This window comes from Pogona vitticeps, chromosome 4 (genome assembly GCF_051106095.1).
Source record: "Pogona vitticeps strain Pit_001003342236 chromosome 4, PviZW2.1, whole genome shotgun sequence".
Taxonomy (NCBI): Eukaryota; Metazoa; Chordata; class Lepidosauria; order Squamata; family Agamidae; genus Pogona; species Pogona vitticeps.
In genome coordinates, this window is record NC_135786.1 from 122,940,998 (window position 1) to 122,965,484 (window position 24,487).

General features: G+C 40.8%; 1 protein-coding gene across 5 annotated transcripts in view; it reads left to right on the forward strand.

Moving 5' to 3' along the window:
- ATF6 (activating transcription factor 6) overlaps window positions 1–24,487 on the forward strand; it is a 103,584-nt gene that overhangs the window by 38,582 nt on the left and 40,515 nt on the right. For 4 of the 5 annotated variants that reach the window (XM_020798502.3, XM_078392417.1, XM_020798504.3 and 1 more), the window contains 4 exons: window positions 796–909; window positions 3,255–3,357; window positions 6,074–6,138; window positions 8,939–9,053. In XM_020798502.3, the coding sequence (XP_020654161.3) occupies window positions 796–909; window positions 3,255–3,357; window positions 6,074–6,138; window positions 8,939–9,053 (397 nt within the window). The remainder of the gene's footprint in view (window positions 1–795; window positions 910–3,254; window positions 3,358–6,073; window positions 6,139–8,938; window positions 9,054–24,487) is intronic. The other variant, XM_020798503.3, reaches the window with a different exon arrangement.

Genomic DNA, 24,487 nt, shown 5'->3' on the forward strand with positions numbered 1-24,487 from the left:
AAAAAAACCCCTCATCTGGAAAGACTGTTAGAAATTAGATCATTCATCCCCTCTTTTTCCTGTTATTCCAGCTTCCAACCTCTTCTTAAAGCTTGGACAAAATGTTCCTGTATTCTTTGAGCAAGACATACAATTTAGGCAGAATTAATTAGCATTTTAATGTATGCAATTTGACTTTCTAGACAGTTTTTTTTAAATGTGTTATGCATATACGTATCTTCCATCACAAAGATTGTTCTCATATACTGTACTGTTTTTAACAAAGCCCTGGCTGTAATCCAAGGTAACTGAAATCTGCCTTCCTATTGTCATGGCAGTTTAGCTATGTGTATTTGCTTTTCTTTCAGCATGGAGTTCTATGCTTGGTGGCATTTGAATTAGCTTGAGCAGCTGTTGTACAAATAAACTTCTGACTTCTAAAATGTATTTCTTCCCACACGAGGTGATTTTTTGAAGAGAAGGTACTCTTCTGTCAATGGAGGTTCTCCACTTGATTAGGAATGCACAACATTTGTTCTGGATTGCATAAAGAACCTCCAGAGGGAGAAAAGGCCTCTACATAAAGTCACCTTTCTTGTGAGCAGTAAAAAAAAACATGAGGAAGCAGGTGGGCCTGTGTGCTTCTCCTTTTCATGCGTTTTGTCATTCCAGTTTCCTAACACTTGAATTGGGGCTTTTAAGTTCCTCAGTCCTGTTGTACCTGTGGAATCTAAAACCAAGGCATCCCTGATTGCTACAAACCATAGCGGTTTATTTGTATTGTAGGTATATTATTGATATCTTTTTTTTTTCTAGGTATAAACATCCTGTTTCAGATAATAAAGCACTGATGGTACTTACTGAAGAACCAATAATATACGTTTCTCCACCACCCTGTCAGCCATTCATCAACCGCACTGAGTCACTAAGGTAAAACAACTTGCTAATTGGGAATTATTCTAGTGAAGGGTATCACCACACCAGAAAAAGGAGATCTTTTCTACCAACTAACCAACAATTCAATTGCCGTTCCAGGAACCCTCCACTTTTAAATAAATTGCAGATCCTTGCAGTGTTTAAAATCAAACCTCTAAACATTTTTCAAAGCAGTTTGACTTTGTGCTTTCCCCCCATTTATCACAGGCTTTGTGGCCCCTGGAGCATCTCATAGTCACAAAACTGACTACTAGGTCCACCACCTGGCCTTAATGTTTGATACACTCAGAAATTTAGTGACTGGTAGCTGTGCTACAATTGCCTAGAGCTTTGAATCATGTATCTGTGTTTTTCATTGACCCAGATCATCTTGCAAAATTGTGTTGGGATAATGCCAAGACTGTAACTTCTGGAAGCAAAGGCCTTAAATTACAAAATCACCACAGACATTCTTTGCATTCTGAGTCATGCAACTCGGTGCATTACAGATAATGTATATGATGATTTTGTAATTTGAGGAATTTGCCTTCCTTAATGCCATTAGAACAGTACTAGCATAGCTATGCAAGAAAAGTTTGGCATATATTTATATCCAAGAAACAAACTTGTGAATCCCTTAACACTTTTTCAGACAATAATAATAATAATAATAATAATAATAATAATAATAATAATAATAATAATAATAATAATAATAATAATAATAATAATAATAATAATAATAATAATAATAATAATTTATTGTCATTGTAAGTATATACACAGTATACCCATACAACGAAATTCACAGACATCCAGAGACCAGACTCATGCACACACATAAAATTCCTCAAACACTCCCCACCCACTAAAAGTCCCCCACTAAAAATACAAACATCTACACCGCAGGCCAAGTAACACAGTCCAACTAATTATTCACTACTGGTGGTCTTTAAGCTCATTATTAATTGCAATTATAGCTCTGGGATAAAAACTATTCAGAAAACGTGTGGTCCGAGTCTTAATTGTTCTATATCTTCTGCCAGACGGTAACAGTTCAAAAAAGTTATAAGCAGGATGGGAAGAGTCTCTCAGGATGCTGTGTGACTTCCTCAGACAGCGGGATGTGAAGATGTCATCCAGGGTTGGTAGCTGGAGCCCGATGATATTCTGGGCAATTTTAATGGTTCTCTGTAGAGCTTTTTTGTCCGCTACAGAGCTACTCCCAAACCATGCCAAAATGCCATAGGTTAGGACACTCTCAGTGGTGCTACGATAGTATGACAGAAGTAAATGCTGAGATAAATTTAACTTGCCGAGCATTCTCAGGAAATACAGCCTCTTCTGTGCCTTCTTCATTAGCATGTTGGCATTTATAGTCCATGAGAGGTCCTCTGAGATGTAAGTACCCAGAAATTTAAAACTACCAACTCTCTCCACTTCCTCACCATTTATGTACAGTGGTAAATGTACATTTCTCTTCCTCCTAAAATCAATTATGAGTTCTTTAGTTTTTTTGATGTTAAGTGTGAGATGATTTTCTTTACACCAAAGTATCAGCCTTTGTACTTCCTTTCTATAAGCAGACTCATTGTTCTTATTTATGAGCCCCACCACTGTCGTATCATCCGCAAATGTAATAATTGCATTGGTGTTATACAGTGGGGTGCAATCATGTGTGTACAGGGAATAGAGGAAGGGACTTAGCACACAGCCCTGGGGAACTCCTGTACTTAGTACCAGGGTAGAAGAATGGTGAGATCCCATCCTTACTGACTGTGGCCTCTCTGTCAGAAAATCCTTTATCCACATGCAGATCTCCTGAGGTAATCAATAGATGTTGCTTATTGACTTGTGCAGGGCCCAGATGTTTCCTTCCCCTGTCTCCAAAGCAGAGGTTCTCAACTTTGGACCTACAGATGTTTTGGACTTCAGTCCCTAGAAACCCCAGCCAACATGACCGGTGTTCAAGGATTCTGGGAGTTGAAGTCCAAAATATCTGGAAGTCAAAAGGTTGAGGCCCACAGTTCTTTAAAGAGGTGATTTGCATGAGTGCTGTTCTGTCTAGTTCTTTTAGGATCTTTCTTGCAAAAAGGTGATTATTTTCTCCTTCACTTTTTGGCAAGATTTTATCTGGCTCTCTTTGGTCTTCAATGCAGAGTTGGATTAAAGGAAATAATGAACTGCCTTTGCTGCTTTCTGGGGATCTTCAAATTGTTTACCGAACTCTTTACAACTTTATGTAAATGGATTTGATTTCTGTCAAGATCTTTGAAGTTGTGGAAAGGGTAATACTTTTTCTCCCTCAAAAACATCTCTGTTTTCCCAAGAAAAATGTAAGTTTGGTGTTTTATCTACAGGTTGAGTCATGAGCTACGAGGTTGGGTTCATAGACATGAAGCAGAAAGGACAAGATCAAGGAGAATGTCAAAAAATCAGCAGCAAAAGGATCAGGTTGTCCAGGTAGGTTTATGCTTGCACAAGTGCTGTTGCCTTGTGCAAGAAAGTGCAAAAATAATGGCTTGGAACGGGAAAGAAGAAGAGTCACCAGACTGTAAGGCCACCAGTCTCCTAGTGTGGACCATTGTACTTGGCCCTACTTCACCCATGCAGAGGCTTAGAGTTCCAGTAAACGTAAGCCCTAGAACATAGTAATCTGTCCATGACATCACAACCATTCTGCTCAGTACAGACAAGCAAATCAAGAGTGCACCCTGCAACATGAGTGGAGCCGGATACCAGCTGGGACAGCCCCATGGTTGCAATGGTAGACACAATATCCTTTACTGCTCCTGATAAATTGATCTCTGCCAAGAGGCATGGTGCAAGGTCTCTTAGGAAAGTAAGATTTCACTAGCTAGCAGAGTTGTTTAGTGTGTGTACACACACACACACAACACACACACACACACACACACACTCTCTCTCTCTCCCTCACTCACTCACTCTACCCCAACGTGTATAAGGAAAGTCTAGACAAATAAAGATGTATACACAGCTATATTGGAAACACAAAAAGGCCCATAAATGAGTGATTTATATTTCTCATTTCTTTCAATGCTTTTTCCTGGGATATATCCAGCATTCTTCTGGAATCTGCTTTTCTTCCCAATGTGATATATTACTTCCCTTCAGGGGATCAAGCAGAGTTTTATTGTTTAATGATACTGTTTGCTAAAAGAGGATGGGTAGGTGATAATGGTCTGCTTTCCCATGATACATTGGGCTACAAAACATATTGGCTGTCTCTAATATTTTTGTATAATTAGTACTGTATTTGCCGGCGTATAAGATGACTTTTTTGGCGCACAAAACATGCCTCCAAGTGGGGGGGGTCTGTCTTATACGCTGGGTGCACTTCAGTTGGGCCAAGAAGGAGCCGCCGTTGCCGCTGTTGAGTGAGTGACGTGGGACTGCGCCGGCCAGGGAGGAAGGCGGGCAGGCAGGCGGTCGGTCCGGACGGAGGGAAACAGAGCCAGCCATGCCTGAGCGGCCAGAGCCCGCCGCCGGGCTGCCTGCCGCCCCACACTGCTGAGCCAGCTGCCCGCTCGCCCACCTGCCGCCCGAAAGCCGCTTCCCCCCCCGCTGCCGCCGCCCGCCCAGCCGCTTCCCCTCCTCCTTGCCCTCCTCGTCGCCGGCCATAAACTTCCGCTCAAAGGCTTTCAGTGGAGAATTAAAAAATTCACCAAAAATTAACGACGACTCAGAACAACACCAAATTAAGTTTGCATAGGGTTCAGGAGGTGGGCTAACGATTGCAAGCATTTAAAACAGGTTCCAAACATTGTAAGACACTTAAAAATGAGCAAAAACGGACGTCGGAAAGGACTTCAAAAGCACTGAAGCCGGCTTCAGTGCTTTTGAAGCTCTTCCGTTTTCGCTCATTTATAAGTGTCTTACAATGTTTGGAACATGTTTTAAATGCTTGCAATCGTTAGCCCACCTCCTGAACCCTATGCAAACCTAATTTGGTGTTGTTCTGAGTCGTCGTTAATTTTTGGTGATTTTTTGTTTTTTCTCTCATTGAAATGCATTGGACGGACAGTTCAATAGAGTTCAATGAGAGAAAAAACAAAAAATCACCAAAAATTAACGACGACTCAGAACAACACCAAATTAGGTTTGCATAGGGTTCAGGAGGTGGGCTAACGATTGCAAGCATTTAAAACATGTTCCAAACATCGTAAGACACTTACAGGAGCGAAAAAGGACTTTGCAAAGCCATTGAAATGCATTGAGTCGGCTTCAATGCATTTCAATTGGGGAACCGGGTTTCAATCAACGATGTTTCCTATGGCGATTTTCGCTTAAGGACGGCAATCCGTTCCAATTGGAACGGATTAACCGGTTTTCAATGCATTCCTATGGGAAATGGTGTTTCGCAGAACGATGGTTTCACACAGCGATGAATTTTTGGAACCAATTAACATCGTTGTGCGAGGCACCACTGTACATGGGGGTGTCTTATATATGGAAAACACGGTATGTAGCCCAAGGATAATTTTTTAAAAACAATTGTTGGTTCTTTTCGTAATTCTTTTCAATCATTAATTCTTTAAGTGGCCATAAATGAACATTTAATAAAGGTTTATGAACATGTTTTGTGTGCAGAATATCTTGTCTAGCAGTTTTCTCAGAGAAATAATGAAAAACTTTTATGTTTCCTTTTAGCTCACTCTATGCAAGACAACTGTGTATTTTATCCATGTATAACAGTCAGAAAATATATTGGAATTAGAGATGGGGGTATTTGTATTCGTATACAGCTGGATGTAGTGAGCCGTCCAATCATGCATCTGCCAGCTCCGTTCTTCCTTCCAGTCTCTCTGGAGTGCCCGGTCGGCTAGCCACTCCTGGCAGAAGGAGGGAAGATGAGTTTCCCTGCAAGGCTGATGAGTGGCTAACCAACTGGGCACTGCGGAGTGATTGGAAGGAAGAGTAGGGCCGCCGGCAGCAGATGCATGAGTGGACAGTCCGACCCCAGGGGGCCAGGCTCTCATTAACTCCAGCTGTGCGGGGGTATTCATATACGAATACAAATACCCCCATCTCTAATTGAGATACCTGCCCCAGTATATAACTCCCAGAGAAATTTAACAACACTAGTCCACACACAAGTAAGATCTTGTTAATTTCAGTAAATGAGTTCCCACTGAATATTCACATTTTCTCTGTCTAGAACTCTTCAGGAAAAAATGCAAACTCTGAGCTGATGCCTCTTCCCTACATGGACAACAGTGTTGAGTGAGTAAAAATGGTTATTCTGTTGAAATTACCCTTCAGATGTCTGCTGTTGGTGCAAGTCCAATAGATCAGATCTGTAGAGAAACCTTCCTCTTCTGGTATAGTTAAAGCTCTTTTTGACCCAAATCTCTCTTGAGATAGTGGCCAGAATCTTATTGAACAACTTTACATTGTGCGATTATGATGACATCATCAGCCACAGCAATTTGTGGGGACATTATAAGTTTTCTGTCCCACCCCATCACTACAAACACGTCTAGGGATCCCTTTTGTCCTGTGGAATTCTTTGAGAGCTGTAGAACATGAGAGGGAATGCAGCATGGCCTGAAAATCACTACCATCAGCCCCACCTCTGTGAAGTTATCACAGTTGTGTGGTTTTAAGTTGCACAATAAAATTGTGGCCAGTACAGTATTCCTTTAGTGAAAAATAGCATGGCCTTCTTGACTGCCAATTCTGTCTTCCTGATTGTGATTTCATGCATTGCTTTGCAAGAAGCTGCCAGAATATAGTTGAACATCTTCTTAGGACGTCCACAACTAGGGTATAAGGACAGCAATTTCCCCCTCTTCTCTAGTCCTGTCATCTGGCATTCAGAGGTACAGAGGATCATTTTAGTGACTGTATTTATTTATTTATTATTTATTTATCAGTTTTATTTATATGCCGCATTTCTCCCAACAAGGGACCCAAAAGGGCTCATATTTTAGACTGTAGCTGAAATACCTCTGAAAAAGAGGATATAATAGCTCAAAGTTGATCTCTGAGAAATCTGACTCCTTTTTAAAGTCCACTAACATTGTGTCTGTCATCATGCCTTGTAGCAATTTGAATTTGTAAATCGATAATATTTTGTCTAGTATAATATCTTGGTCTGTTAGTTTAAAACAGGCAAATCAATTTCATCTGGAGACCCTCATTTGTAGTCTTAGGAGAGAGAAAAGCTGAGCCATTCTTTCCATACCATTCATATTTGTATAAGCCTCTACCATGCCCTCTGTTAGAAACCCCAGACTTTTCTGCTTGTCCTTGCAGGCAAGGTACTCTTGATTCTCTGCTCCTGGTTGTGTATATTTTTGTACTGTTCACCTATTTGTTCCTGAGATGCCTTTAATTTCTCAACGTACATTTCTTTTGCCAGTTTGTGCTTGTATCCTAATTCTTCATGTCATTTGGGCAAAAGTTTTTAAATGAAGGCACTTTCCCTCATATTTAAGGCAATATGACTTTCTCCAGGACATGTTTGCATCTCATTTATTTTTATTTATTTAAAATATTTTTACTTTGCTTTTCTCCTTGAAAAGAACCCCGAGCTGCTTACAACATTGAAATAAATTAATGTTTAAAGTTGAAAACAATGAGTTGTGAACGTCATTAAAATATTTTCTGTCAGTGTGATTAACTCAGTACTTTCCATAGATATTATGTCCCAGAATGAGTACGTTTTAGTGGGTCCTTGCCATTCCCCCAAGTTTCTAATAAGTGTGCTATATTGATAAATACCTATTTTATGTTAGTCCAAATAATGGTCCATATATGTCTGTTGGTTTTGGATTTTTCCCCCAGTGGATGGACATGGCTGCTTACTATTTTTTCCACTTACCTTTTCTGCTGAGTAGCAGACATTCTAACTTGTCCATGTTGGTTTTAAGTTTTGAAAGCACAAGTATAGAAATACAGTGGTGCCTCGCTTAACGAGCGCACCGTATAATGACGAAATCGCATAGCGATCCATTTTTTTTATCGCTAATGTGATCGCTCAATGTCGTTTAGATAGGGCGAAAATCGCTTTACGAAGATTGGTAAGCGTTTCGCTTACCGATCTTCGCAAAACGAAGCCCCGACGATCAGCTGTTCGGCGGACAAAATGGCCGCCCGAAGCTCCGGAATGGCCGCGCGCAGCGTTTTCGCGCCCTCCCCTCACTTAACGAGGGCGCGAAAATGGCTGCCGGCCATAGGAAACCTCGCTGAACGGTGAGTAAAGGAGCCTTTTGGAACGCATTAAACGATGTTTAATGCGTTCCAATGGCTTTCCCTGTCCCGTTCAGCAATGATTCGCTATAGCGAAGGTTAATCCGGAACGGATTAACCTCGCTATGCGAGGCACCACTGTATCTAAATAAGGTATATTTCCCTTGTTGTCTTTTCATAAATTCAATTTTCCCATTATATCTTTGGGAAACCACTGCATGCTTATCCATTTCTGTTCTATTTCTTCAGTTTAAGGGACATTCATACCATCCCCATATTAAGGAATTAATTAGGCTGAGCCAGATTTTTCCCTGTTCTTTCAATCTGACATTTACTTCTAAGAGCTGCTTTGTCACCTTCTTGCTGTTACGCATAAGAAGTCTAGCAATGCTTGGGAAGTTACATTTTTAGACTGGCTAGCATGGTCAGTGAGGCTGTACTGGTAGAGGAATTCACTGCCTGTCCCACCCTTCCTTTGGACATTATTCCCGTAAGTGAATGAAGACCCTACATATCACTTCTCCTCTCCAGACTTGCAAAAAAGTCCTGTAAAAGAAGCTCTTTTTCTGAATTCAGGTTTCTTCTGTATGCTGATAATATTTCTAGAGTATTTTTGCATCTATGAGAGCTTACAACTTTCCAATCTAGTTGATGATTTAAAAAGTAGAAATCTGAAATTACTGGATACTGGAATATGGCAAACATAGTAAAATCACCAGAGCAATATACTGTTCTGACACAGTTTTATGGGATGCAGCTGAGGCTGGTGACCTCCTAGATATTTAATAAAGCTGGTATCTTCAGCAGAGGCAATGTCTTTGTTTTTCAGTAGGAACTCAGGAAACGAGCTACAAATATATTATGCTTTGCCACGGAATTATCAAGATTTCTTTGAAGCAATTCACAGAAGAGGAGATACATTCTATGTGGTCTCTTTTCGTAGGGTAAGTACATTATGATAAATAATATTCGTTCCTTGAGAGTTTTTAAAATACACAAAATCTTCAGTTCCACAGGTTTCCATGGGAAGGAGGCATCAGGCAGTCGTGATAATAATATGCTGTAGACTTCTGTGGAGAAATTTGTGTTTTGACTAAGAAGAAAGTGGGAACACTCATGCCATAAATTCTTTACAATTAACAGTTCCTTAAGGGTAAAGAGGATTCTTACCAATGCAGAACTGGCCTTAATTGCTTTTATTGATTTTGGTTTTAATGTTTTTTAAATATCATATAAGCTGCCTTGGGAGTTTTTTGTTCTGAAGAAGACCTAGAAATATAATAGGGGCAAAGAGAGTGCATAAACCTCAAGGCTTCTGTCTGTAAGTATAGAAGCCTTTATTTGAAGCAAGTAGAAAATGCAGTTCAATTTTGTGTTACCTACCATCAATAAATATGTGAAGGCTTTTAGGACCTATGTTCTTTGTTATTGGTTCCTAATAAATAGGAATTTCAGTCTTGGAGCATATTTTAGGCTAGTTCCAAGGTTTTTGAAGGTGTGCTTTTTAGAAATGTAGTTTATCGCTTTTACTGATTATCAGGACTGACATTCTGAAGGAGACAGTCAATAAGTGGTGTTTTTAAGGAATCAGGCAGTTGATTAAAACCATAAGCCACTCTCTTTGAGCCTCAGTGATGACCTGCATAGAATGAAGAGATAGCCAAGAATCATAACTTTATGGAGTCATATAGAGACTTTTGGCTTGTCCATTGAACTAAATTATAATCTGTAGTGGTGAGTAATGCAGTGCATTAAAAATCAGGCCAGCAGCTCCCTCTGCTTAGAGATGCCATTGTCGGGTGGGCAGTTAGATCACTCTGACAGAGGCCCTGAAGCTTCATAGTACCATTCTCTAGTCACAATCGTTATGGGAAAGAGTAATTGATGGAAGGGCTCCATTTTTATTGTGAATCTCCTCTGGTAATGATTTTAAAGTATTAACATGCGGAAAAAGAAAGTACACCCTTTTTGAATTCTATGGTTTTACATATCAGAACATAATAAAAATCATCTGGTCCTTAGCAGGTCTGAAAATTGGGTAAATACAACCTCAGATGAACAACAACATGTGACATAATTACACCTTGTCATGATTTATTTAACAAAAATAAAGCTAAAATGGAGAAGCCATGTGTGAAAAACTAAGTACACCTTATGATTGAATAGCTTGTAGCGCAATAACCTGAAGTAATCATTTTCTGTATGACTTTATCAGTCTTTCACATTGTTGTGGAGGAATTTTGGCCCACTCCTCTTTACAACATTGCTTCTGTTCATTGAGGTTTTGAGGCTCTTGTAAGGTCCTATCATAGCATTTCAGTTGGGTTGAGTTCTGGACTTTGACTGGGCCATTGTAAGACCTTGATTCTTTTCTTTTTCCGCCATTCTGTTGTATGCTCAGGGTCATCATCCTTTTGGAAGACCCAATTCCAGCTAAGCTTTAGCCATTGGCCTCTCATTTAATGCTAGAATTCTTTGGTAAACAGAGGAGTTCATGGTAGACTCGATGACTGCAAGGTGCCCAGATCCTGTGGCTGGAAAACAAGCCCAGATAATCACTCCTCCACCACCATGCTTGGCAGTTGGTATGAGGTGTTTGTGCTGATATGCTGGGTCTGGTTTTCACCAAATGTGGCACTGTGCATTATGGCCGAACATTTGGTCTTGTCAGTTTAAAATACATTGTTCCAGAAGTTTTGTGGTTTGTGTTGGGATATGTCAGGATCTATATTGCAGTCATTATGGGGTTAATATGTTTGTCTTAAATGAAGCAGACCTCACCTGGAAATATGACCTACTTTAGAGCCAATGAGTTCTGTCTCTCTTTCCGGTAAAGCTTTACAAAAGGGGTTAAATGCTTTTGCCTAACACATAGAACCCCTTCATGGATTGCTGCCTTGTCAGGGCAAAGGGGCTTGAGTAATGCAGAGAAGCTATGGGCTATGCCATGCAGGGACACCCAAAACTAACAGATCATAGTGGAGAGTTCTGACTAAACCCAATCCACCTGGAGTAGGAATTGGCAAGCCACTCCAGTATCTTTGCCAAAAGTAAAAGTAAAGGTTCCCCTTGACAATTTCTGTCCAGTCGTGTTCGACTCTAGGGGGCAGTGCTCATCCCCGTTTCCAAGCCGTAGAGCCAGCGTTTTGTCCGAAGACAATCTTCCGTGGTCACATGGCCAGTGCGACTTAGACACGGAACGCTGTTACCTTCCCACCGAGGTGGTCCCTATTTATCTACTTGCATTTACATGCTTTCGAACTGCTAGGTTGGCGGGAGCTGGGACAAGTGACGGGAGCTCACTCCGTCGTGTGGATTTGATCTTATGACTGCTTGGTCTTCTGACCCTGCAGCACAGGCTTCTGCGGTTTAGCCTGCAGCGCCACCACGTCCCCCGCAGCGCCACCACGTCCCCATCTTTGCCAAAAACAAAAGGCTAAAAGATATGACGCTGAACGATGGGCCCCTCAGGTCAGAAGGCATCCAACCTCAGGTCGGAAGGCATCTTGCTGACGAAGTGTGGAGGTTTCTTGGTTTCTTTCCATTTCCCTATTGGGAATCGTCAGTGAACTCCCCATTCTACTAATCTTTTAAAGTCACAAATATTTCCTAGGTGATGCCTGTTTTGTTCTCCTGGACAAATATGTTTGTCTGTGAAGAAGCAAAAATATTGTTCACAGGACCAAATTTCATAAGAGTTAATTAACTAACTTTAAAATTGGGTTGTGTGGTTATCCCACTGTGTGTCAGGAGATGGAGCAGCTGATTAACTTTGCATAAAATCTGGAAACTACCTGTAAGTAAGGCTTTTGACCTCCTGGTCTGTTCGGATCCCTTTTATGTTGCAAAACATTCTGCATAACTATCTAGTATTTTCTTCATTGATGTTCCATTTAACAGTGTCACGTTGCAGTCAAAGGACTGTAATGATGATGGCGCTTCTGAGGAATTTGATCTAGCATAACTCATCTTCTTGTTGATGAGCTCCAATAAATGAGTATCATATATCATTTTTTTCTTAAGCATGCATTACACAAGTATCCATTATTTTAAAATAGCTGTTGATCTTTGATTAATCCACTCATCTCATTTGTACTATTTGCCTAGCTTTGTTTCAAGGGTGGTGGTTGGCTGGGAAGATTAAGACATTCATTTGCATGTTTTCTTCATGTATTATCATAGAATTATAGAATAATTGAGTTGGGAGGGGCCTACAAGGCGATCGAGTTCAGCTCCCTGCCCAGTGCAGGAATCCAAATCAAATCACATCCTGACAAGGCAGGAATACTGTGGTTAGGGGACTCCTGCTCCCAGTAAGTTACCATGCCATCTATTTTGGATGAGATTTCACACACCCTGAAAATGCAGATGTTAAGGTAGGGTATGTTTAAACATTATCATCAAGTTATCTTGGTGGCTTGGAACACCTTTTGTTAATTTCTGAATAGGGACAGCTTCATTTTGATGATCCGTGCTTCAGCCTTCTGCAAATTAGATTACTGTGCTGTATTTCATGGAGGGGAGTCCTTGAAGAGTAACCATAAAAATTGTCTAGCACAGAAATCAGCTGCAAGAACATTGTCTGGTGAATCTAGATGGTACACCAGTTTTGAAAGTGCTGCACAGGTGATCTGAGCTAAATTCCAGGTATTTTGCTGAACTTTCAAGCTGGTTCAGAACATCTGAAATGGTGCCTCTTCCCATATTAGTCTGCCTTGCATTGAGATAATCACAGAAGGCCTACATTACAGGAGACACACCACACCTATACAAAATAGAAATCACCTTCTGTACAGCAGCAGCCCCCGGAAGGGCAAGTAAAAGTGCTGCCAACATGGTAGTTTTTTCAATAATACATTAAGTTCCTATTTGTACCAGATGTTTAAAAAATGATTGTGACAAAACATGAAACCATTTAATTTATTTGTTTATCTGTTTGTTTGTTTGCTCTCTTCCCCCCCCCACACACAAGGGACCCATCTTACAACAGATAAAACAACAGATTTAAAAAGACTATATAGGTATCATATTTAAAAAAGCAATTAAACATATATTAAGATTAAAATCAGGTTTAAAAACAATTTGAAAACAGTTTAAAACCTGTAAGTTAAGAACTCAGTGAGATGACTGACTGCTTAAAAGCCTGCCTGAAGAGGAAGGTCTTTGCCTGATGACAAAAAAACAAGAGAAGGGGGGAGGCGCTCTGGCCTCTTGGGGAAGTGCATACCAAAGCCTGGAAGCAGCCACTGAGAACCGCTTCTGTCACTAAACAAGCTTAGGAAGGTGGTGGAACTGAAAGAAGGGCCTCTCCAAAAGATCTTGAAAGTTGAGAAGGCTCATATGAGGTGATATGATCCAAATTAGCCAAATTACTTTACAAGTAATGACCAGCACTTTGCATTGAGCCCGGAAACAGACTGGCAGCCAGTGAAGCTGTTTGTAAAAAGGGAGTTACATATATCCTATAACCAGAGCCAGTCAACACTCTGCTGTAGCATTTTGAATTATCTGAAGTTTCTGAACACTCTTCAAAGGCAGCCCCATTTAAAATGTTTTGCAGGAATCCAAATGGAATGTAACTAAGGCATGTGTCGCCTTGGCCAGATTGGACATCTCAAGGAGTGGGTACAAGTGGCGCACTAGCTTTAACTGTGCAAATGCACTCTTGGCAACTGCTGAGACCTGAGCATCTAAGCTCAGGGTTGGGTCCAGGAGCCCACCAAAGCTGCGAATCTGACTTTTCACCAAAGCCTGTACTGGATAGAGGGAGTGTAACCCTATCCAGTACAGGCTGAATCCCTATCCCCTGATTTGCCATGTGACTGACCAGGAACACCTCTGAGGGCAGAAAGTGAGGAGGACTTAAAGAACCTCTTAATGAGGGTGAAAGAGGAAAATGCCAAAAATGGTATGAAGCTCAACATCAAAAAAACCACGATCATTGCCACTGGTCCCATCACCTCCTGGTAAATAGAAAGGGGCGATACAGCAGCAGTTACAGATTTTACTTTCCTGGGCTCCATGATCACTGCAGATGGTGACAGCAGCCACAAAATTAAAAGACACCTGCTTCTTGGGAGGAAAGTGATGAGAAATCTAGACAGCATCTTAAAAAGCAGAGACATCACTTTGCCAACAATAGTCAAAGTTACAGTTTTTCCAGTAGCGATGTATGGAAGTGAGAGCTGGACCATGAAGAAGTCTGACCACCGAAGAATTTTTGCTTTTGAATTGTGGTGCTGGAGGAGACTCTTGAGAGTCCCCTGGACTGCAAGGAGAACAAACTTATCTGTTCTGAAGGAAATCAACCCCGAGTGCTCACTGGAAGAACAGATTGTGAAGCTGAGGCTCCAATACTTTTGCCATCTGATGAGAAGAGAAGACTCCCTGGAAAAGACCCTGATGTTGGGAAAGTGTGAAGGCAAGAGGAGAAGGGGACAACAGAGGACGGGATGGTTGGACAGTGTCACCGAAGCTACCAACATGAATTTGACCCAACTCCGGGAGGCAGTGGAAGACAGAAGATCCTGGCTTGCTCTGGTCCATGGGGTCACAAAGAGTTGGACATGACTTAACGCCTGAACAACAGCAACAACAGGGCTTTCAAGGTAAATGAGATATATAAGGAGTGGTTTTACCAGTTCTACTCTCCCAGTGAGTTTCCATGGCTAAATGGAGATTTGAACCCCTTTCTCTAGAGCAGTGGTCAGGAAACAGGGATAAATTACCCCAAATTGGGTAAAAGTTAAAATCTTGGGGGTAATGAGCAGAGTGAACTTTAGCCTGGTTTGTTCCTTTTTGCACACCACACACAGAATGATTAAAATGGTAGGGAAAGGCCCCCCCCCCAATTCTGTGTTGGCTGTCTCTAGCAAGCATGTCATTGCTAGCACCACTCCGGTAGCCACTGATGATGATTGAATCCACTGCGAGCTAGCAAAAATTTAATGCAACTTGCTAGGCATGTTGGACACCTTACTACTGCCTATACCACACCATGGCTGGAGTGCAATGTGTTCCAGCAAAAATAGTGGACATCTTTATCAAATTTGGTGCATCCTGCTAGTTCGGTACACGGCCCGTGTAGATTCAATAATATTTTTAATTCAAATAAAGTATGATTTCCTTTCTTTTGAATCAAGGGGGTAATGTCAGTGTAGATACATTTTTTGGGGGGTAAAAGGTAAAAATGTTCCCTGACTGCTGCTCTAGAGTGTAATCTTTCACTCTGTTTGCTACACCACATCATTAAGTGTCTAGCCCACTTAAGAATGGTAATTTCTTCTTGCATACATATCCCTTCCAGTGTTCTATACCTCCTATAACTAAAATTCTGTGGTTTCCTACTTGGAAGAAAGTCCTTCAATACTAATTGGGTCTTAACTTGCAAGTAAATAAAAAACTGTATTGGAAAAAAGATATTAAGTTTTTAAATTAAAGAGAAAGAAATGGGAATTGTAAGCTTTGCCATTCCAGTTAAGAGTGTCTTGGCACTTCCTCTGATTCGTCACGAATATGGGTGGGTTCTTGTAACTAATAAAAAACGTTCCTTAGCATCTTTTCATAGTAAGAATGATTTTTTTTACTTTACTTTTATAACCTTCCTGGAGTACTGGCTTCGCTTGAATGCTGGTCAGAGATGGTATATGGGATTTTCTTGTTAGCAGGTAATATTGAAAAATTATCTTCTGTGCCTTTACGTATTATAAACAGCTGTTGTCACTGACTGGAGCCAAACAAGTGTTTTTCCCCCCTATTCAAGGCATACTTTTAAATCTTACTCATAAAACAGTTGGAGCTGCTTTCTTTGCATATGAAAAGCAAGCTGATCCAAGGCTAATAGATGTATATTGGGCATTTTTTGCTCTGCTGACATAAAACAAAGCTGGCAATATGGTTAATTTCCTCATGGCATATTTGCATATTGTTGCATATTCTGTCAGACTGTACTGGAAAAACTTTTAACTCTTGCTTAAATTCTCAGCAAAGCAAAAAGTAGAATGTGCTGTTTCTGTACTACCATATAGTGCTAAAAGCACTCTCTGGGTGGTTTACGATTTGGTTATGCAGGTGACACATTGCTCTCACCCCACTCCTGCCCCACCAAGCTGGGTACTCAATTTACCCACCATCTCAATTATGCACTTGGCTGTATGACCAGGCATAGACCAAAATGCAACCATTAGCTGCAGTTCGTCATAGCACGATGTGTAAAGTTTATGTAAGCACCAACAGGAATCTGGCCACTATGTGTCCTTGAGCAGGGGGTTGGGCTCAATGGGCTTATTAGGCCCCTTCAAATTAAAATGTTCTATGTTAAAAAGTTAGAAAAGTCCATATCAAAGAAACTGCAACTATTAATACCTTTTACAAAAAAAGTTCTAAAAAGTATTTTACAAAAAAGTTCTAAAGTTTCAAAGAAAGTGAAAGAAGAATAAGAAAATAATGACCATTTTGTCACATGGAAGGTACGTAGAAGAATGGCAGCCCTGAAATAAACGCCATCCATACTTTATTATATGGTCATAGACTGAAGTTGAAAATGCCAGATGTGAAAGAACACTGCTCTTCTACATTGTTCAAGCTTATTCTGATTCATTCCATTTTGGCTAAACTGTATTGCATGACCATCTGTTCTACAGTGTTGCACTAAAATATTAGCATACAAGCCCGAGCGATTCTCTTGCTAGAAGGATACAGCCACCCCCACCCCCACCCCCGCAAGGGCCACAACCTTGAATATTTGTTCTTCCCTTCTGACAATGGCTCCTGCTTTTTTTTGTCCATCCCTGCCCCCATGGTGCCACCAGCTCTTCCTTCTTGGAAGATAGCTCCAAACTAATTTAATTAATGGCCTCTAATTAAATTAGGAGCTCTCTCCTTAGTGATTTATGAAGTCAAGTGCATGTTTCTTCTAGAACCATTGTTGACACTTGGCTTAGAGGGAAATAAAACTTCATGGGCCTTTCCCCAAGACAGTTTGCCTCTTCAGTTGTCCACTGCATTGTAGCCTCAGATGATAGTTGTATATTGTGGGAAGAGTTTAATAAATGTGTGTGCATGAGTGTTTGGGCAGGTGAATAACAAGGGGATTTTAGATTTAATTCTGGCTTGGATTGACTGTGAAGTTGAGAAATAACTAACATCAATGAGTGAGCAATCAAAGATGAATTTGGTATGTTGAGCATGGCCCATGGAGACCTAGGTTTCAAATCTGTAGAAGACTACAAATCTTACTGGGTGGCCTTGAGACGGGCACATGTGCTCTTAGTCTAAAACACTTTACAGCAGTGGTTCCCAACCTTGGGCAATCCAGTTGTTCTTGGATTGCAATTCCCAGAAACCCCAGCTAGCGCAGCTAGTGGTGACGGCTTCTGGCAATCCAAGAACACTTGGGTTGCCCAACCTTGAGAACCACATCATTACAAGATGGCTGAGAGAATAAAAGCTACGAGCAATCATTTGTTTCCTTAGATTGCTTACAGTTATCAGAGATGTGCATGTTTTTGTGAATTAGGTTGTGGCATTTGGCTTTTCATGTGAATAGTCCCTTGCTCTCATGTCTGGAAGATTTGCATATACGTGCTGTATGCTTTAGTGGTAGACATGCAGTAGAACATATTTGTGTTCTAGGCAGAATATATTTGTGCTTTTTTGTTCAATCTCTTGTTTGTTTGAATTGAAATACATTCCAAGAGAGTGGGATATGTAAGTTGGACTTTTCTATTATTAATGCTAAAGACAGACAATTCTTGAATGGTAGGGATATTGTTCCAGAAATCTGATTTCTGTGGTGTTCACTATTTTTGTGGCACATGCTTTAAAAATTACAAAACCAGAGTTATTCAATAAGAATAGAAAGGATTTCTCTAAGAAATGCACTACCGGATTAATTAGAATAGAGAAGGAGATTTTTATATCTGGAGTTAAATGCCATATTTTATTGTGAGTTATTAAACTGCATATTGGGAATAAATTGGCAGAGGCTCTTTTGGAAGAGCAAACACATTAATATCATAAGTGCTACAAAGCGCAGGACATCTGACTCACATTTTCAGGCTGACTTGTATAGTTTTGAATTGTTCCAGAATATACCATCTTTATGGGAAAAAAAATCTTCTTAGAAGAGCCTATATATGGTATTTTATACAGGGGTAGCTTTCCTGTGTCTGTCTGTGCACAAAAGGAAGAGAGACTTGTATTCTCCCCTCACATTGAGTGATTAGCTGGTGTCTTCCAAGAGTATAGCTGATAGAGTTCAAGTGCAAATGGGAAAGAACACATTGAAAAGTTGTTCCTTCCCACAAGCTTTCTGATAAAATCATTTTATAATGTAATGCTACAGTGTCTACAGAAAGATGGTTTTGCAGAGGGAAAAAAGAGTGGGGGGCTGTTTATGAAGACTGTGCAGCTCTCTTTAAATTGTAAGATTTTGCTCCCTTTCTCTCCATCCCGGTCATTTGGCGGCAACATATCAGTATCCTTAAATGACTTTCTGCTTTGACTACATAGTCACAGTTGTGTGCTTTGACTATTTGCAGCTGCACTTAGTCTAGTTCCCTTGTGCACAATTTCAGTTGCTGATTTCAGTAAGAGGAGTTCTGTACGGGAGTGAGATGCCCTTAGCACCAGGCAAGCTGTAACGAATCACTAGACTGCTCTTCCATAGAGTTAACTTTTTCATAACTAATTCCACACAGATGAAGACATCCTACTCCTTTTAGAAGAGTGGAGTTCTGCCAAGTCTGCAGTTGCACAACAGGCTGTGTCTAGTGTTGCAAAAGTCCAGGTGCAGTAGTTGTGAGTGTGCTGATCCCTGCAGATAGCAGCTCCTACTTCTGTTCTAGAGGTAATAGATATGCTAATTATATTCTTAGCTTCTCCAGTCTTGTAATTTGTGCTGTGATCAGTTGGAAAATTTTTTTATATGCTTTCATATATAGAGGGATGTGACAAGCATAGCTGTTCCACCTTCTACAAACATGTCTGAACAAAGAACATATGCAGGCAGGCTTGACAAGGCATCAGTAGACAGCAAAGGTCTTCTATAGCACACATACCAGGTTCATCCTTAGCTCCTTTTACCTCCCATTTCTCCATGCCTTGGGTTAAACAGGTGCATGTACAAATCACTTTGGGGACACATGATCCTTGTTAAGTAAATTCATGTAGAAATAACCTGGAAGATGCTTTTTTGGATCATCTGAGGCTGAGCTCCCTTCCCAAGAAATACATTTATTCTTTAGATCTTCTCTTTTCTTTGGGTAGCTTTTCAAAGAATCTGGACAAGATTGTGCTATGCTGCAGAAACCTGGGAGGTCTTTCCACCTATAAATTACTTCTGTAAATTAAAGGATCCTTTCCTCTTTTCTTCCAGGTCCTCTGAGCTCTCATGCCTGAAATCTTAGTGAGCTAATCCTATGTTTCATTGTATTTTAAAAGTAACTGGGCATTTCTAAATTTCTCTGTGCCCCATTATGTAATAAATCTAATCAAATAGATGCTGCACTTTATTTATTTTACTTAATCTGAAGGTTGGATTTACCTGTGCATTGGATTTTTGACATAGTTTTTTAGCGAGTGCAAAGCAACGTCTCAAAAAGAGACTTCCTAATCAGTAGTCTGTTATGTTCTTTCATGAGAGTTCTTAAATGTATGCATGCTGCTGACCATATATCTGAAATATAGGTAAGGAATATCATCTTACCTTGTATACGTGGTAGGTGTAGAGGTGCTGATTCTTATTTGTCACAAGATGCAAGAACTATTTTCAGTTTCTTCATAGAGACCTGTACTTTGCAGGATATTCTTATCTTTAACTCAAGGCCTTTATACCAGTGGTCCCCAACATATTTCGGACCACGGACTGGTTGAGGGGTGGGGGCTCCATGTGCGGACCAGTTGGGGGCAGGGGCCATCCCTGCACTCACGGGTTGGTGTATCAGAGGGGTGTGCCGTGCTTGTGGAGGGGCATGTTGTGCCTGTCCCCCAACAGTACTCCCTCTGTTCCCCATCCCCCTGCAACCAGGCACCCACACTGCCAAGTCAACGCTCATCTCCTCTTCCTCTCCCCCTGCCCCTCCACCCGCGACACAACAAAACTCCCCACGGCATGAAAGGGGCCAAATTGGACACTCAACAGCCCTCCGTCACCCTCCCTCCATGAGCGCTGCAACAACCTGCTGGGTCTCCAACACCCTCCACCTCCCCACCACCAGAGAAAAGAGGAGCCCAATGCACAACCGACACCCCAGCGCTACCAGCACCACCAGGTGCAACACTCCCCTCGACCCACCACCCCCTCCACCCATCGCAGCACCAAATGAATAAAATCCTACAAATGATATATTTGTTTACACTGTGGAGCTGTTTAGTGCTAGGGACACAGAACCACCTCAAGGAAATCAAATTGTCCAATTAGTTTATTAATACATTTTCCTTATGCACCATTCAAATTGAGGGTATGGCCTCCTATAAGAGATCATATGTCCTCCCTCCCAGGAAAGGTTTGAGATACTATCCTTTTAAGTTGTCCCACTAACACTGACTGGAAATTTTACAAATCATGTATAACTAGCACAAAATTCTAAGCCAGTTCAATCCATGGCCCGTAGTCTACTTCTGCTCCGCCACCCTCTTGCCCCTGCAGAATTTCATCATACACACCAGTGTCACTACTTTGGTACAGCTCATCAGACTAAGCTGCCTCTTCCTCCTCCTCTTTTCCCCGTGGACTGTAGATTTAATTCCTATCAAGTTTGTGCAGGGTTGAAGGAGGAGGAAGTGGTGGCAATCATGGCAGCATTCGATCACAAGATCCTGGTAGCCACCATATGCTATCCTTGCTGTAGCATCTGCAAGGCTTTGACTTCTGGTACTGTGTTGGGTGAACAGGAAATGTAGTTTAGTGGTGAAGCTCATAATTTGCTTGTGAAAGGCCTCAGGCTTCACCCATGACATCTTCAAGTAAGGCTGGAAACACTCCTGGGAGATTCTGGAAAGCCGTTGGTGCCAAGTGTCAGCCATACTGGATTGAATGCACACGTGGGCTGAGTCAGTGTAAAGTGGTGTCCTGGAGGTGGAGCTCTTTGGGAAGCTGGTGGGCTTCTTGGATAATTCAGTACAGTACTGGGCCCCAGTATTCACTGGACAATCAGAAGTCTAGTTTGCAGCTATTTTTGAAGTTAGCAGAACCCCAACTGTGGGTTTCTAAAATGTCTAAAAACATCACTGCTTCCATGTGACCTCAGTCCATGTGGCAGGGTGAGGCTGAAAAGGATGTATGTGGGATGGAGCAAAACATTCCTGCAGGTGCTCTGCTTCATTTCTGGCACACAAGGCTGGAACTGCAAGGCGAATCAGTTGCTAGTATGTATGTGGAGATTTCAGAATCAAACAACTTTGACATCTGGAACAGCTGCCTCTTCCTTAAACAAGAACAGGAATGGCTTCTGTTCTATTTCATCTGTCTTTAAAAAAAACAGTAATAGAAGACAAAAGCAAATTATTATACTTCTACTGGTTCCCCCCCACCCCACATGGAATCTATTACTGTATTTAGTAGATGAGAAAAGCTGTGCCCTGCACACTTCCATAGATTTGACAAGAGAAAGTTAGCCAAACAGTTAGCTGTATGATAGATTGCACAATAGAATATTTGGTGACAGCATCTAGGGACACTGGGTATCTCATTGTACTGGCCAGACTATTTTAATCTCCTCCTGTTGTTGCTGTTCTGCCTGTCTCAGCTCCTTGCTGATGTACTTACTATACCTGCTTATAGAAGAGCAAAGATTAGACACTGATGTTAATGGCAATGTTCCAAGTCTGCTCACATATTTGATGCAAAAAAAGTGTGAAATAGAGAGGTAAAGTGTAAGAGTGCCTGTTTGTGACTTTCTTTGTCCAGTTGGGACAGTTCTCTTACTGTATTTCTTTTGTATTTTGACATGCCTTTGTGTAACTTGAAATTTTTTCTTTGGTTCCCCTCTAACTAATCTACCCTGTGTAGTTGATTAACACAGTGGTTCTTAACCTGGGTGATATTCTCCCCAAGGGGGTGATTTCATTTTTCAGGGGGGGGGGCGATGGAACAAAAAGGGGCGACACAGGGGCGAAGGAACAGAAGGGGAGCGATGTGGGGGCAATGGAGTGAGCCAAACTTGAGAAGGCGGCTGCAGCTGCAGCGCTGGCAGTGGATCCGGCAGGCGGATCCAGAGCAGCTGGTGCTAGCAGCGGATCCAGGGCTGCAGGCGCAGGGAGGGGGGGGCGATATTAACTTCCTCAATGGCTCAAGGGGGCATTTCTTTCAAAATAGTATTAAGAACCACTGGATTAACACTCAGGAGACCTGGATTTGAATCCTTTCTCAGTCAAGGAAATTCACTTGACGTGTGCATGCATGGAACTGGTAAAATCCTTAAAATATCTCACAAACCTTGAAAACCTTATTAAGGTCCCTATGTTGGTAATAATTTGACAGCACTTAACACACATTGTAATTAATCTGCCTGAGCTTCCTCCATGATTATCTGATGGAACAAACATATAAAAATAATGTCGTTTTCTAGAACCATTTTCCTTTTTTTTAACTTGGATTTTATCTTTGCACACTGAACCTAAGAAGTCCGTGTAACTTGTAAGTTTCTATGCTTTATTGTGAACTTCATAATAAAGGATTTATTTCTTTTCCCTATGTGTCTTCTTTCCCCACTATTTTGTTTTCTTGCTCCCTCTGTCCTGTGCAGATATTTTCTGCTGTGCTTTGTCTACAGTATCCTTTTAACACATCTTCTGTCAGAACATTCATTCTTTCTCCCAAGTCCTCTGAGTTCTCATGTCTGGAAAGATATTTCATTTATTTTTCAAGTTACATCCTTGTCTTCCTCTTTAAAATCATTTTCCTCTGTCAGAATAGCCTGATATCTTCCATATTTTCTGCTAACATTTATTGTTCTGTAATTATGACTTATGCTTATCAATCAAAGATGGATGGTTTTAAACATAGGAACCAACAGTATACAGTGGTGCCTCACACAACGATGTTAATTGGTTCCAAAAAAATCAACGTTGTGTGAAACATCGTTCTGTGAAACACCATTTCTCATAGGAATGCATTGAAAACTGGTTAATCCGTTCCAATTGGAACGGATTGCCATCGCTGAGTGAAAATCCCCATAGGAAACATCGCTGTGTGAAACAATGTTTCCTTCATTGCAATGTATTGAAGCCGACTCAATACATTCCAATGGCTTTGCAAAGTCCTTTTTCGCTCCTGTAAAAGTGTCTTACAATGTTTGGAAGCTGTTTTAAATGATTGCAATGGTTAGTCCACCTCCTGAAACCTATGCAAACTGATTTTGGTGTTGTTCTGACACTTCGTTAATTTATGATGATTTTTTGAATTTTCTCCATTGGAAACCATTAGGCAGACCATCCAATGGTTTCCAATGGAGAAAATTCAAAAAATCATCATAAATTAACGAAGTGTCAGAACAACACCAAAATCAGTTTGCATAGGTTTCAGGAGGTGGACTAACCATTGCAATCATTTAAAACAGCTTCCAAACATTGTAAGACACTTTTACAGGAGCGAAAAGGGAGATCGTTGTGTGAAAATCCCCCATAGGAAACATCGCTGTGTGAGGCAGCAAATTTGACAGAAAAAGGCATCGTTGTGTGAATTCATCGTTGTGTGAGGCACTCATTGTGCGAGGCACCACTGTATATATCTTTCTCCTGCTTTCTGTCTAAGACTTGCATGGTGGGGATGGGGTTGTAATTTGCTTCTTCTTTCATATGGTAGATGCACTTAATAGCACATATGGTGTGCTAATGCTAAATACTTTTATGATGTGCCCAGATCTTGGACATAATGAATTACAAGTAGTGTAGTTCTCTGTGATGAGCTATTTGGTCTGTGTAAAAACAACAAAAGGAATATTAATATAACAAACAATGTCTTCTTGATGACTTTAAAAATTACTTATAAAGCCATTTTAAGGCATTTTAGAGGAATTTTAACAGGATTCTTGTGCTGTTCTCTTAAGCAATCCTAATTTCCCAAATAAATAATGGAAAAGTTATAAGAAATGCAAAGATCAACCTTTTAAAAATATTGTGATGAATAAAGCATAAATAAAATTACTTCACAAGCAGTTATGAGCAATGAGAAATACATTTCAAAAGAAACTTTCCAAGTTTTAGCTGTGTTGATGATAAGAAAAATTCCATATATATTAAGTCAACTCCATGTCTCTTCTACACTTGGTAAATATGAAAAAAGATCCACATCTCCTTGTCCACATAAATTGCTAATCAGTGCGATTTTAAGTGCGGTGTGCACTTTTGCCTTGCCCAGACCATTGCACAGACATGA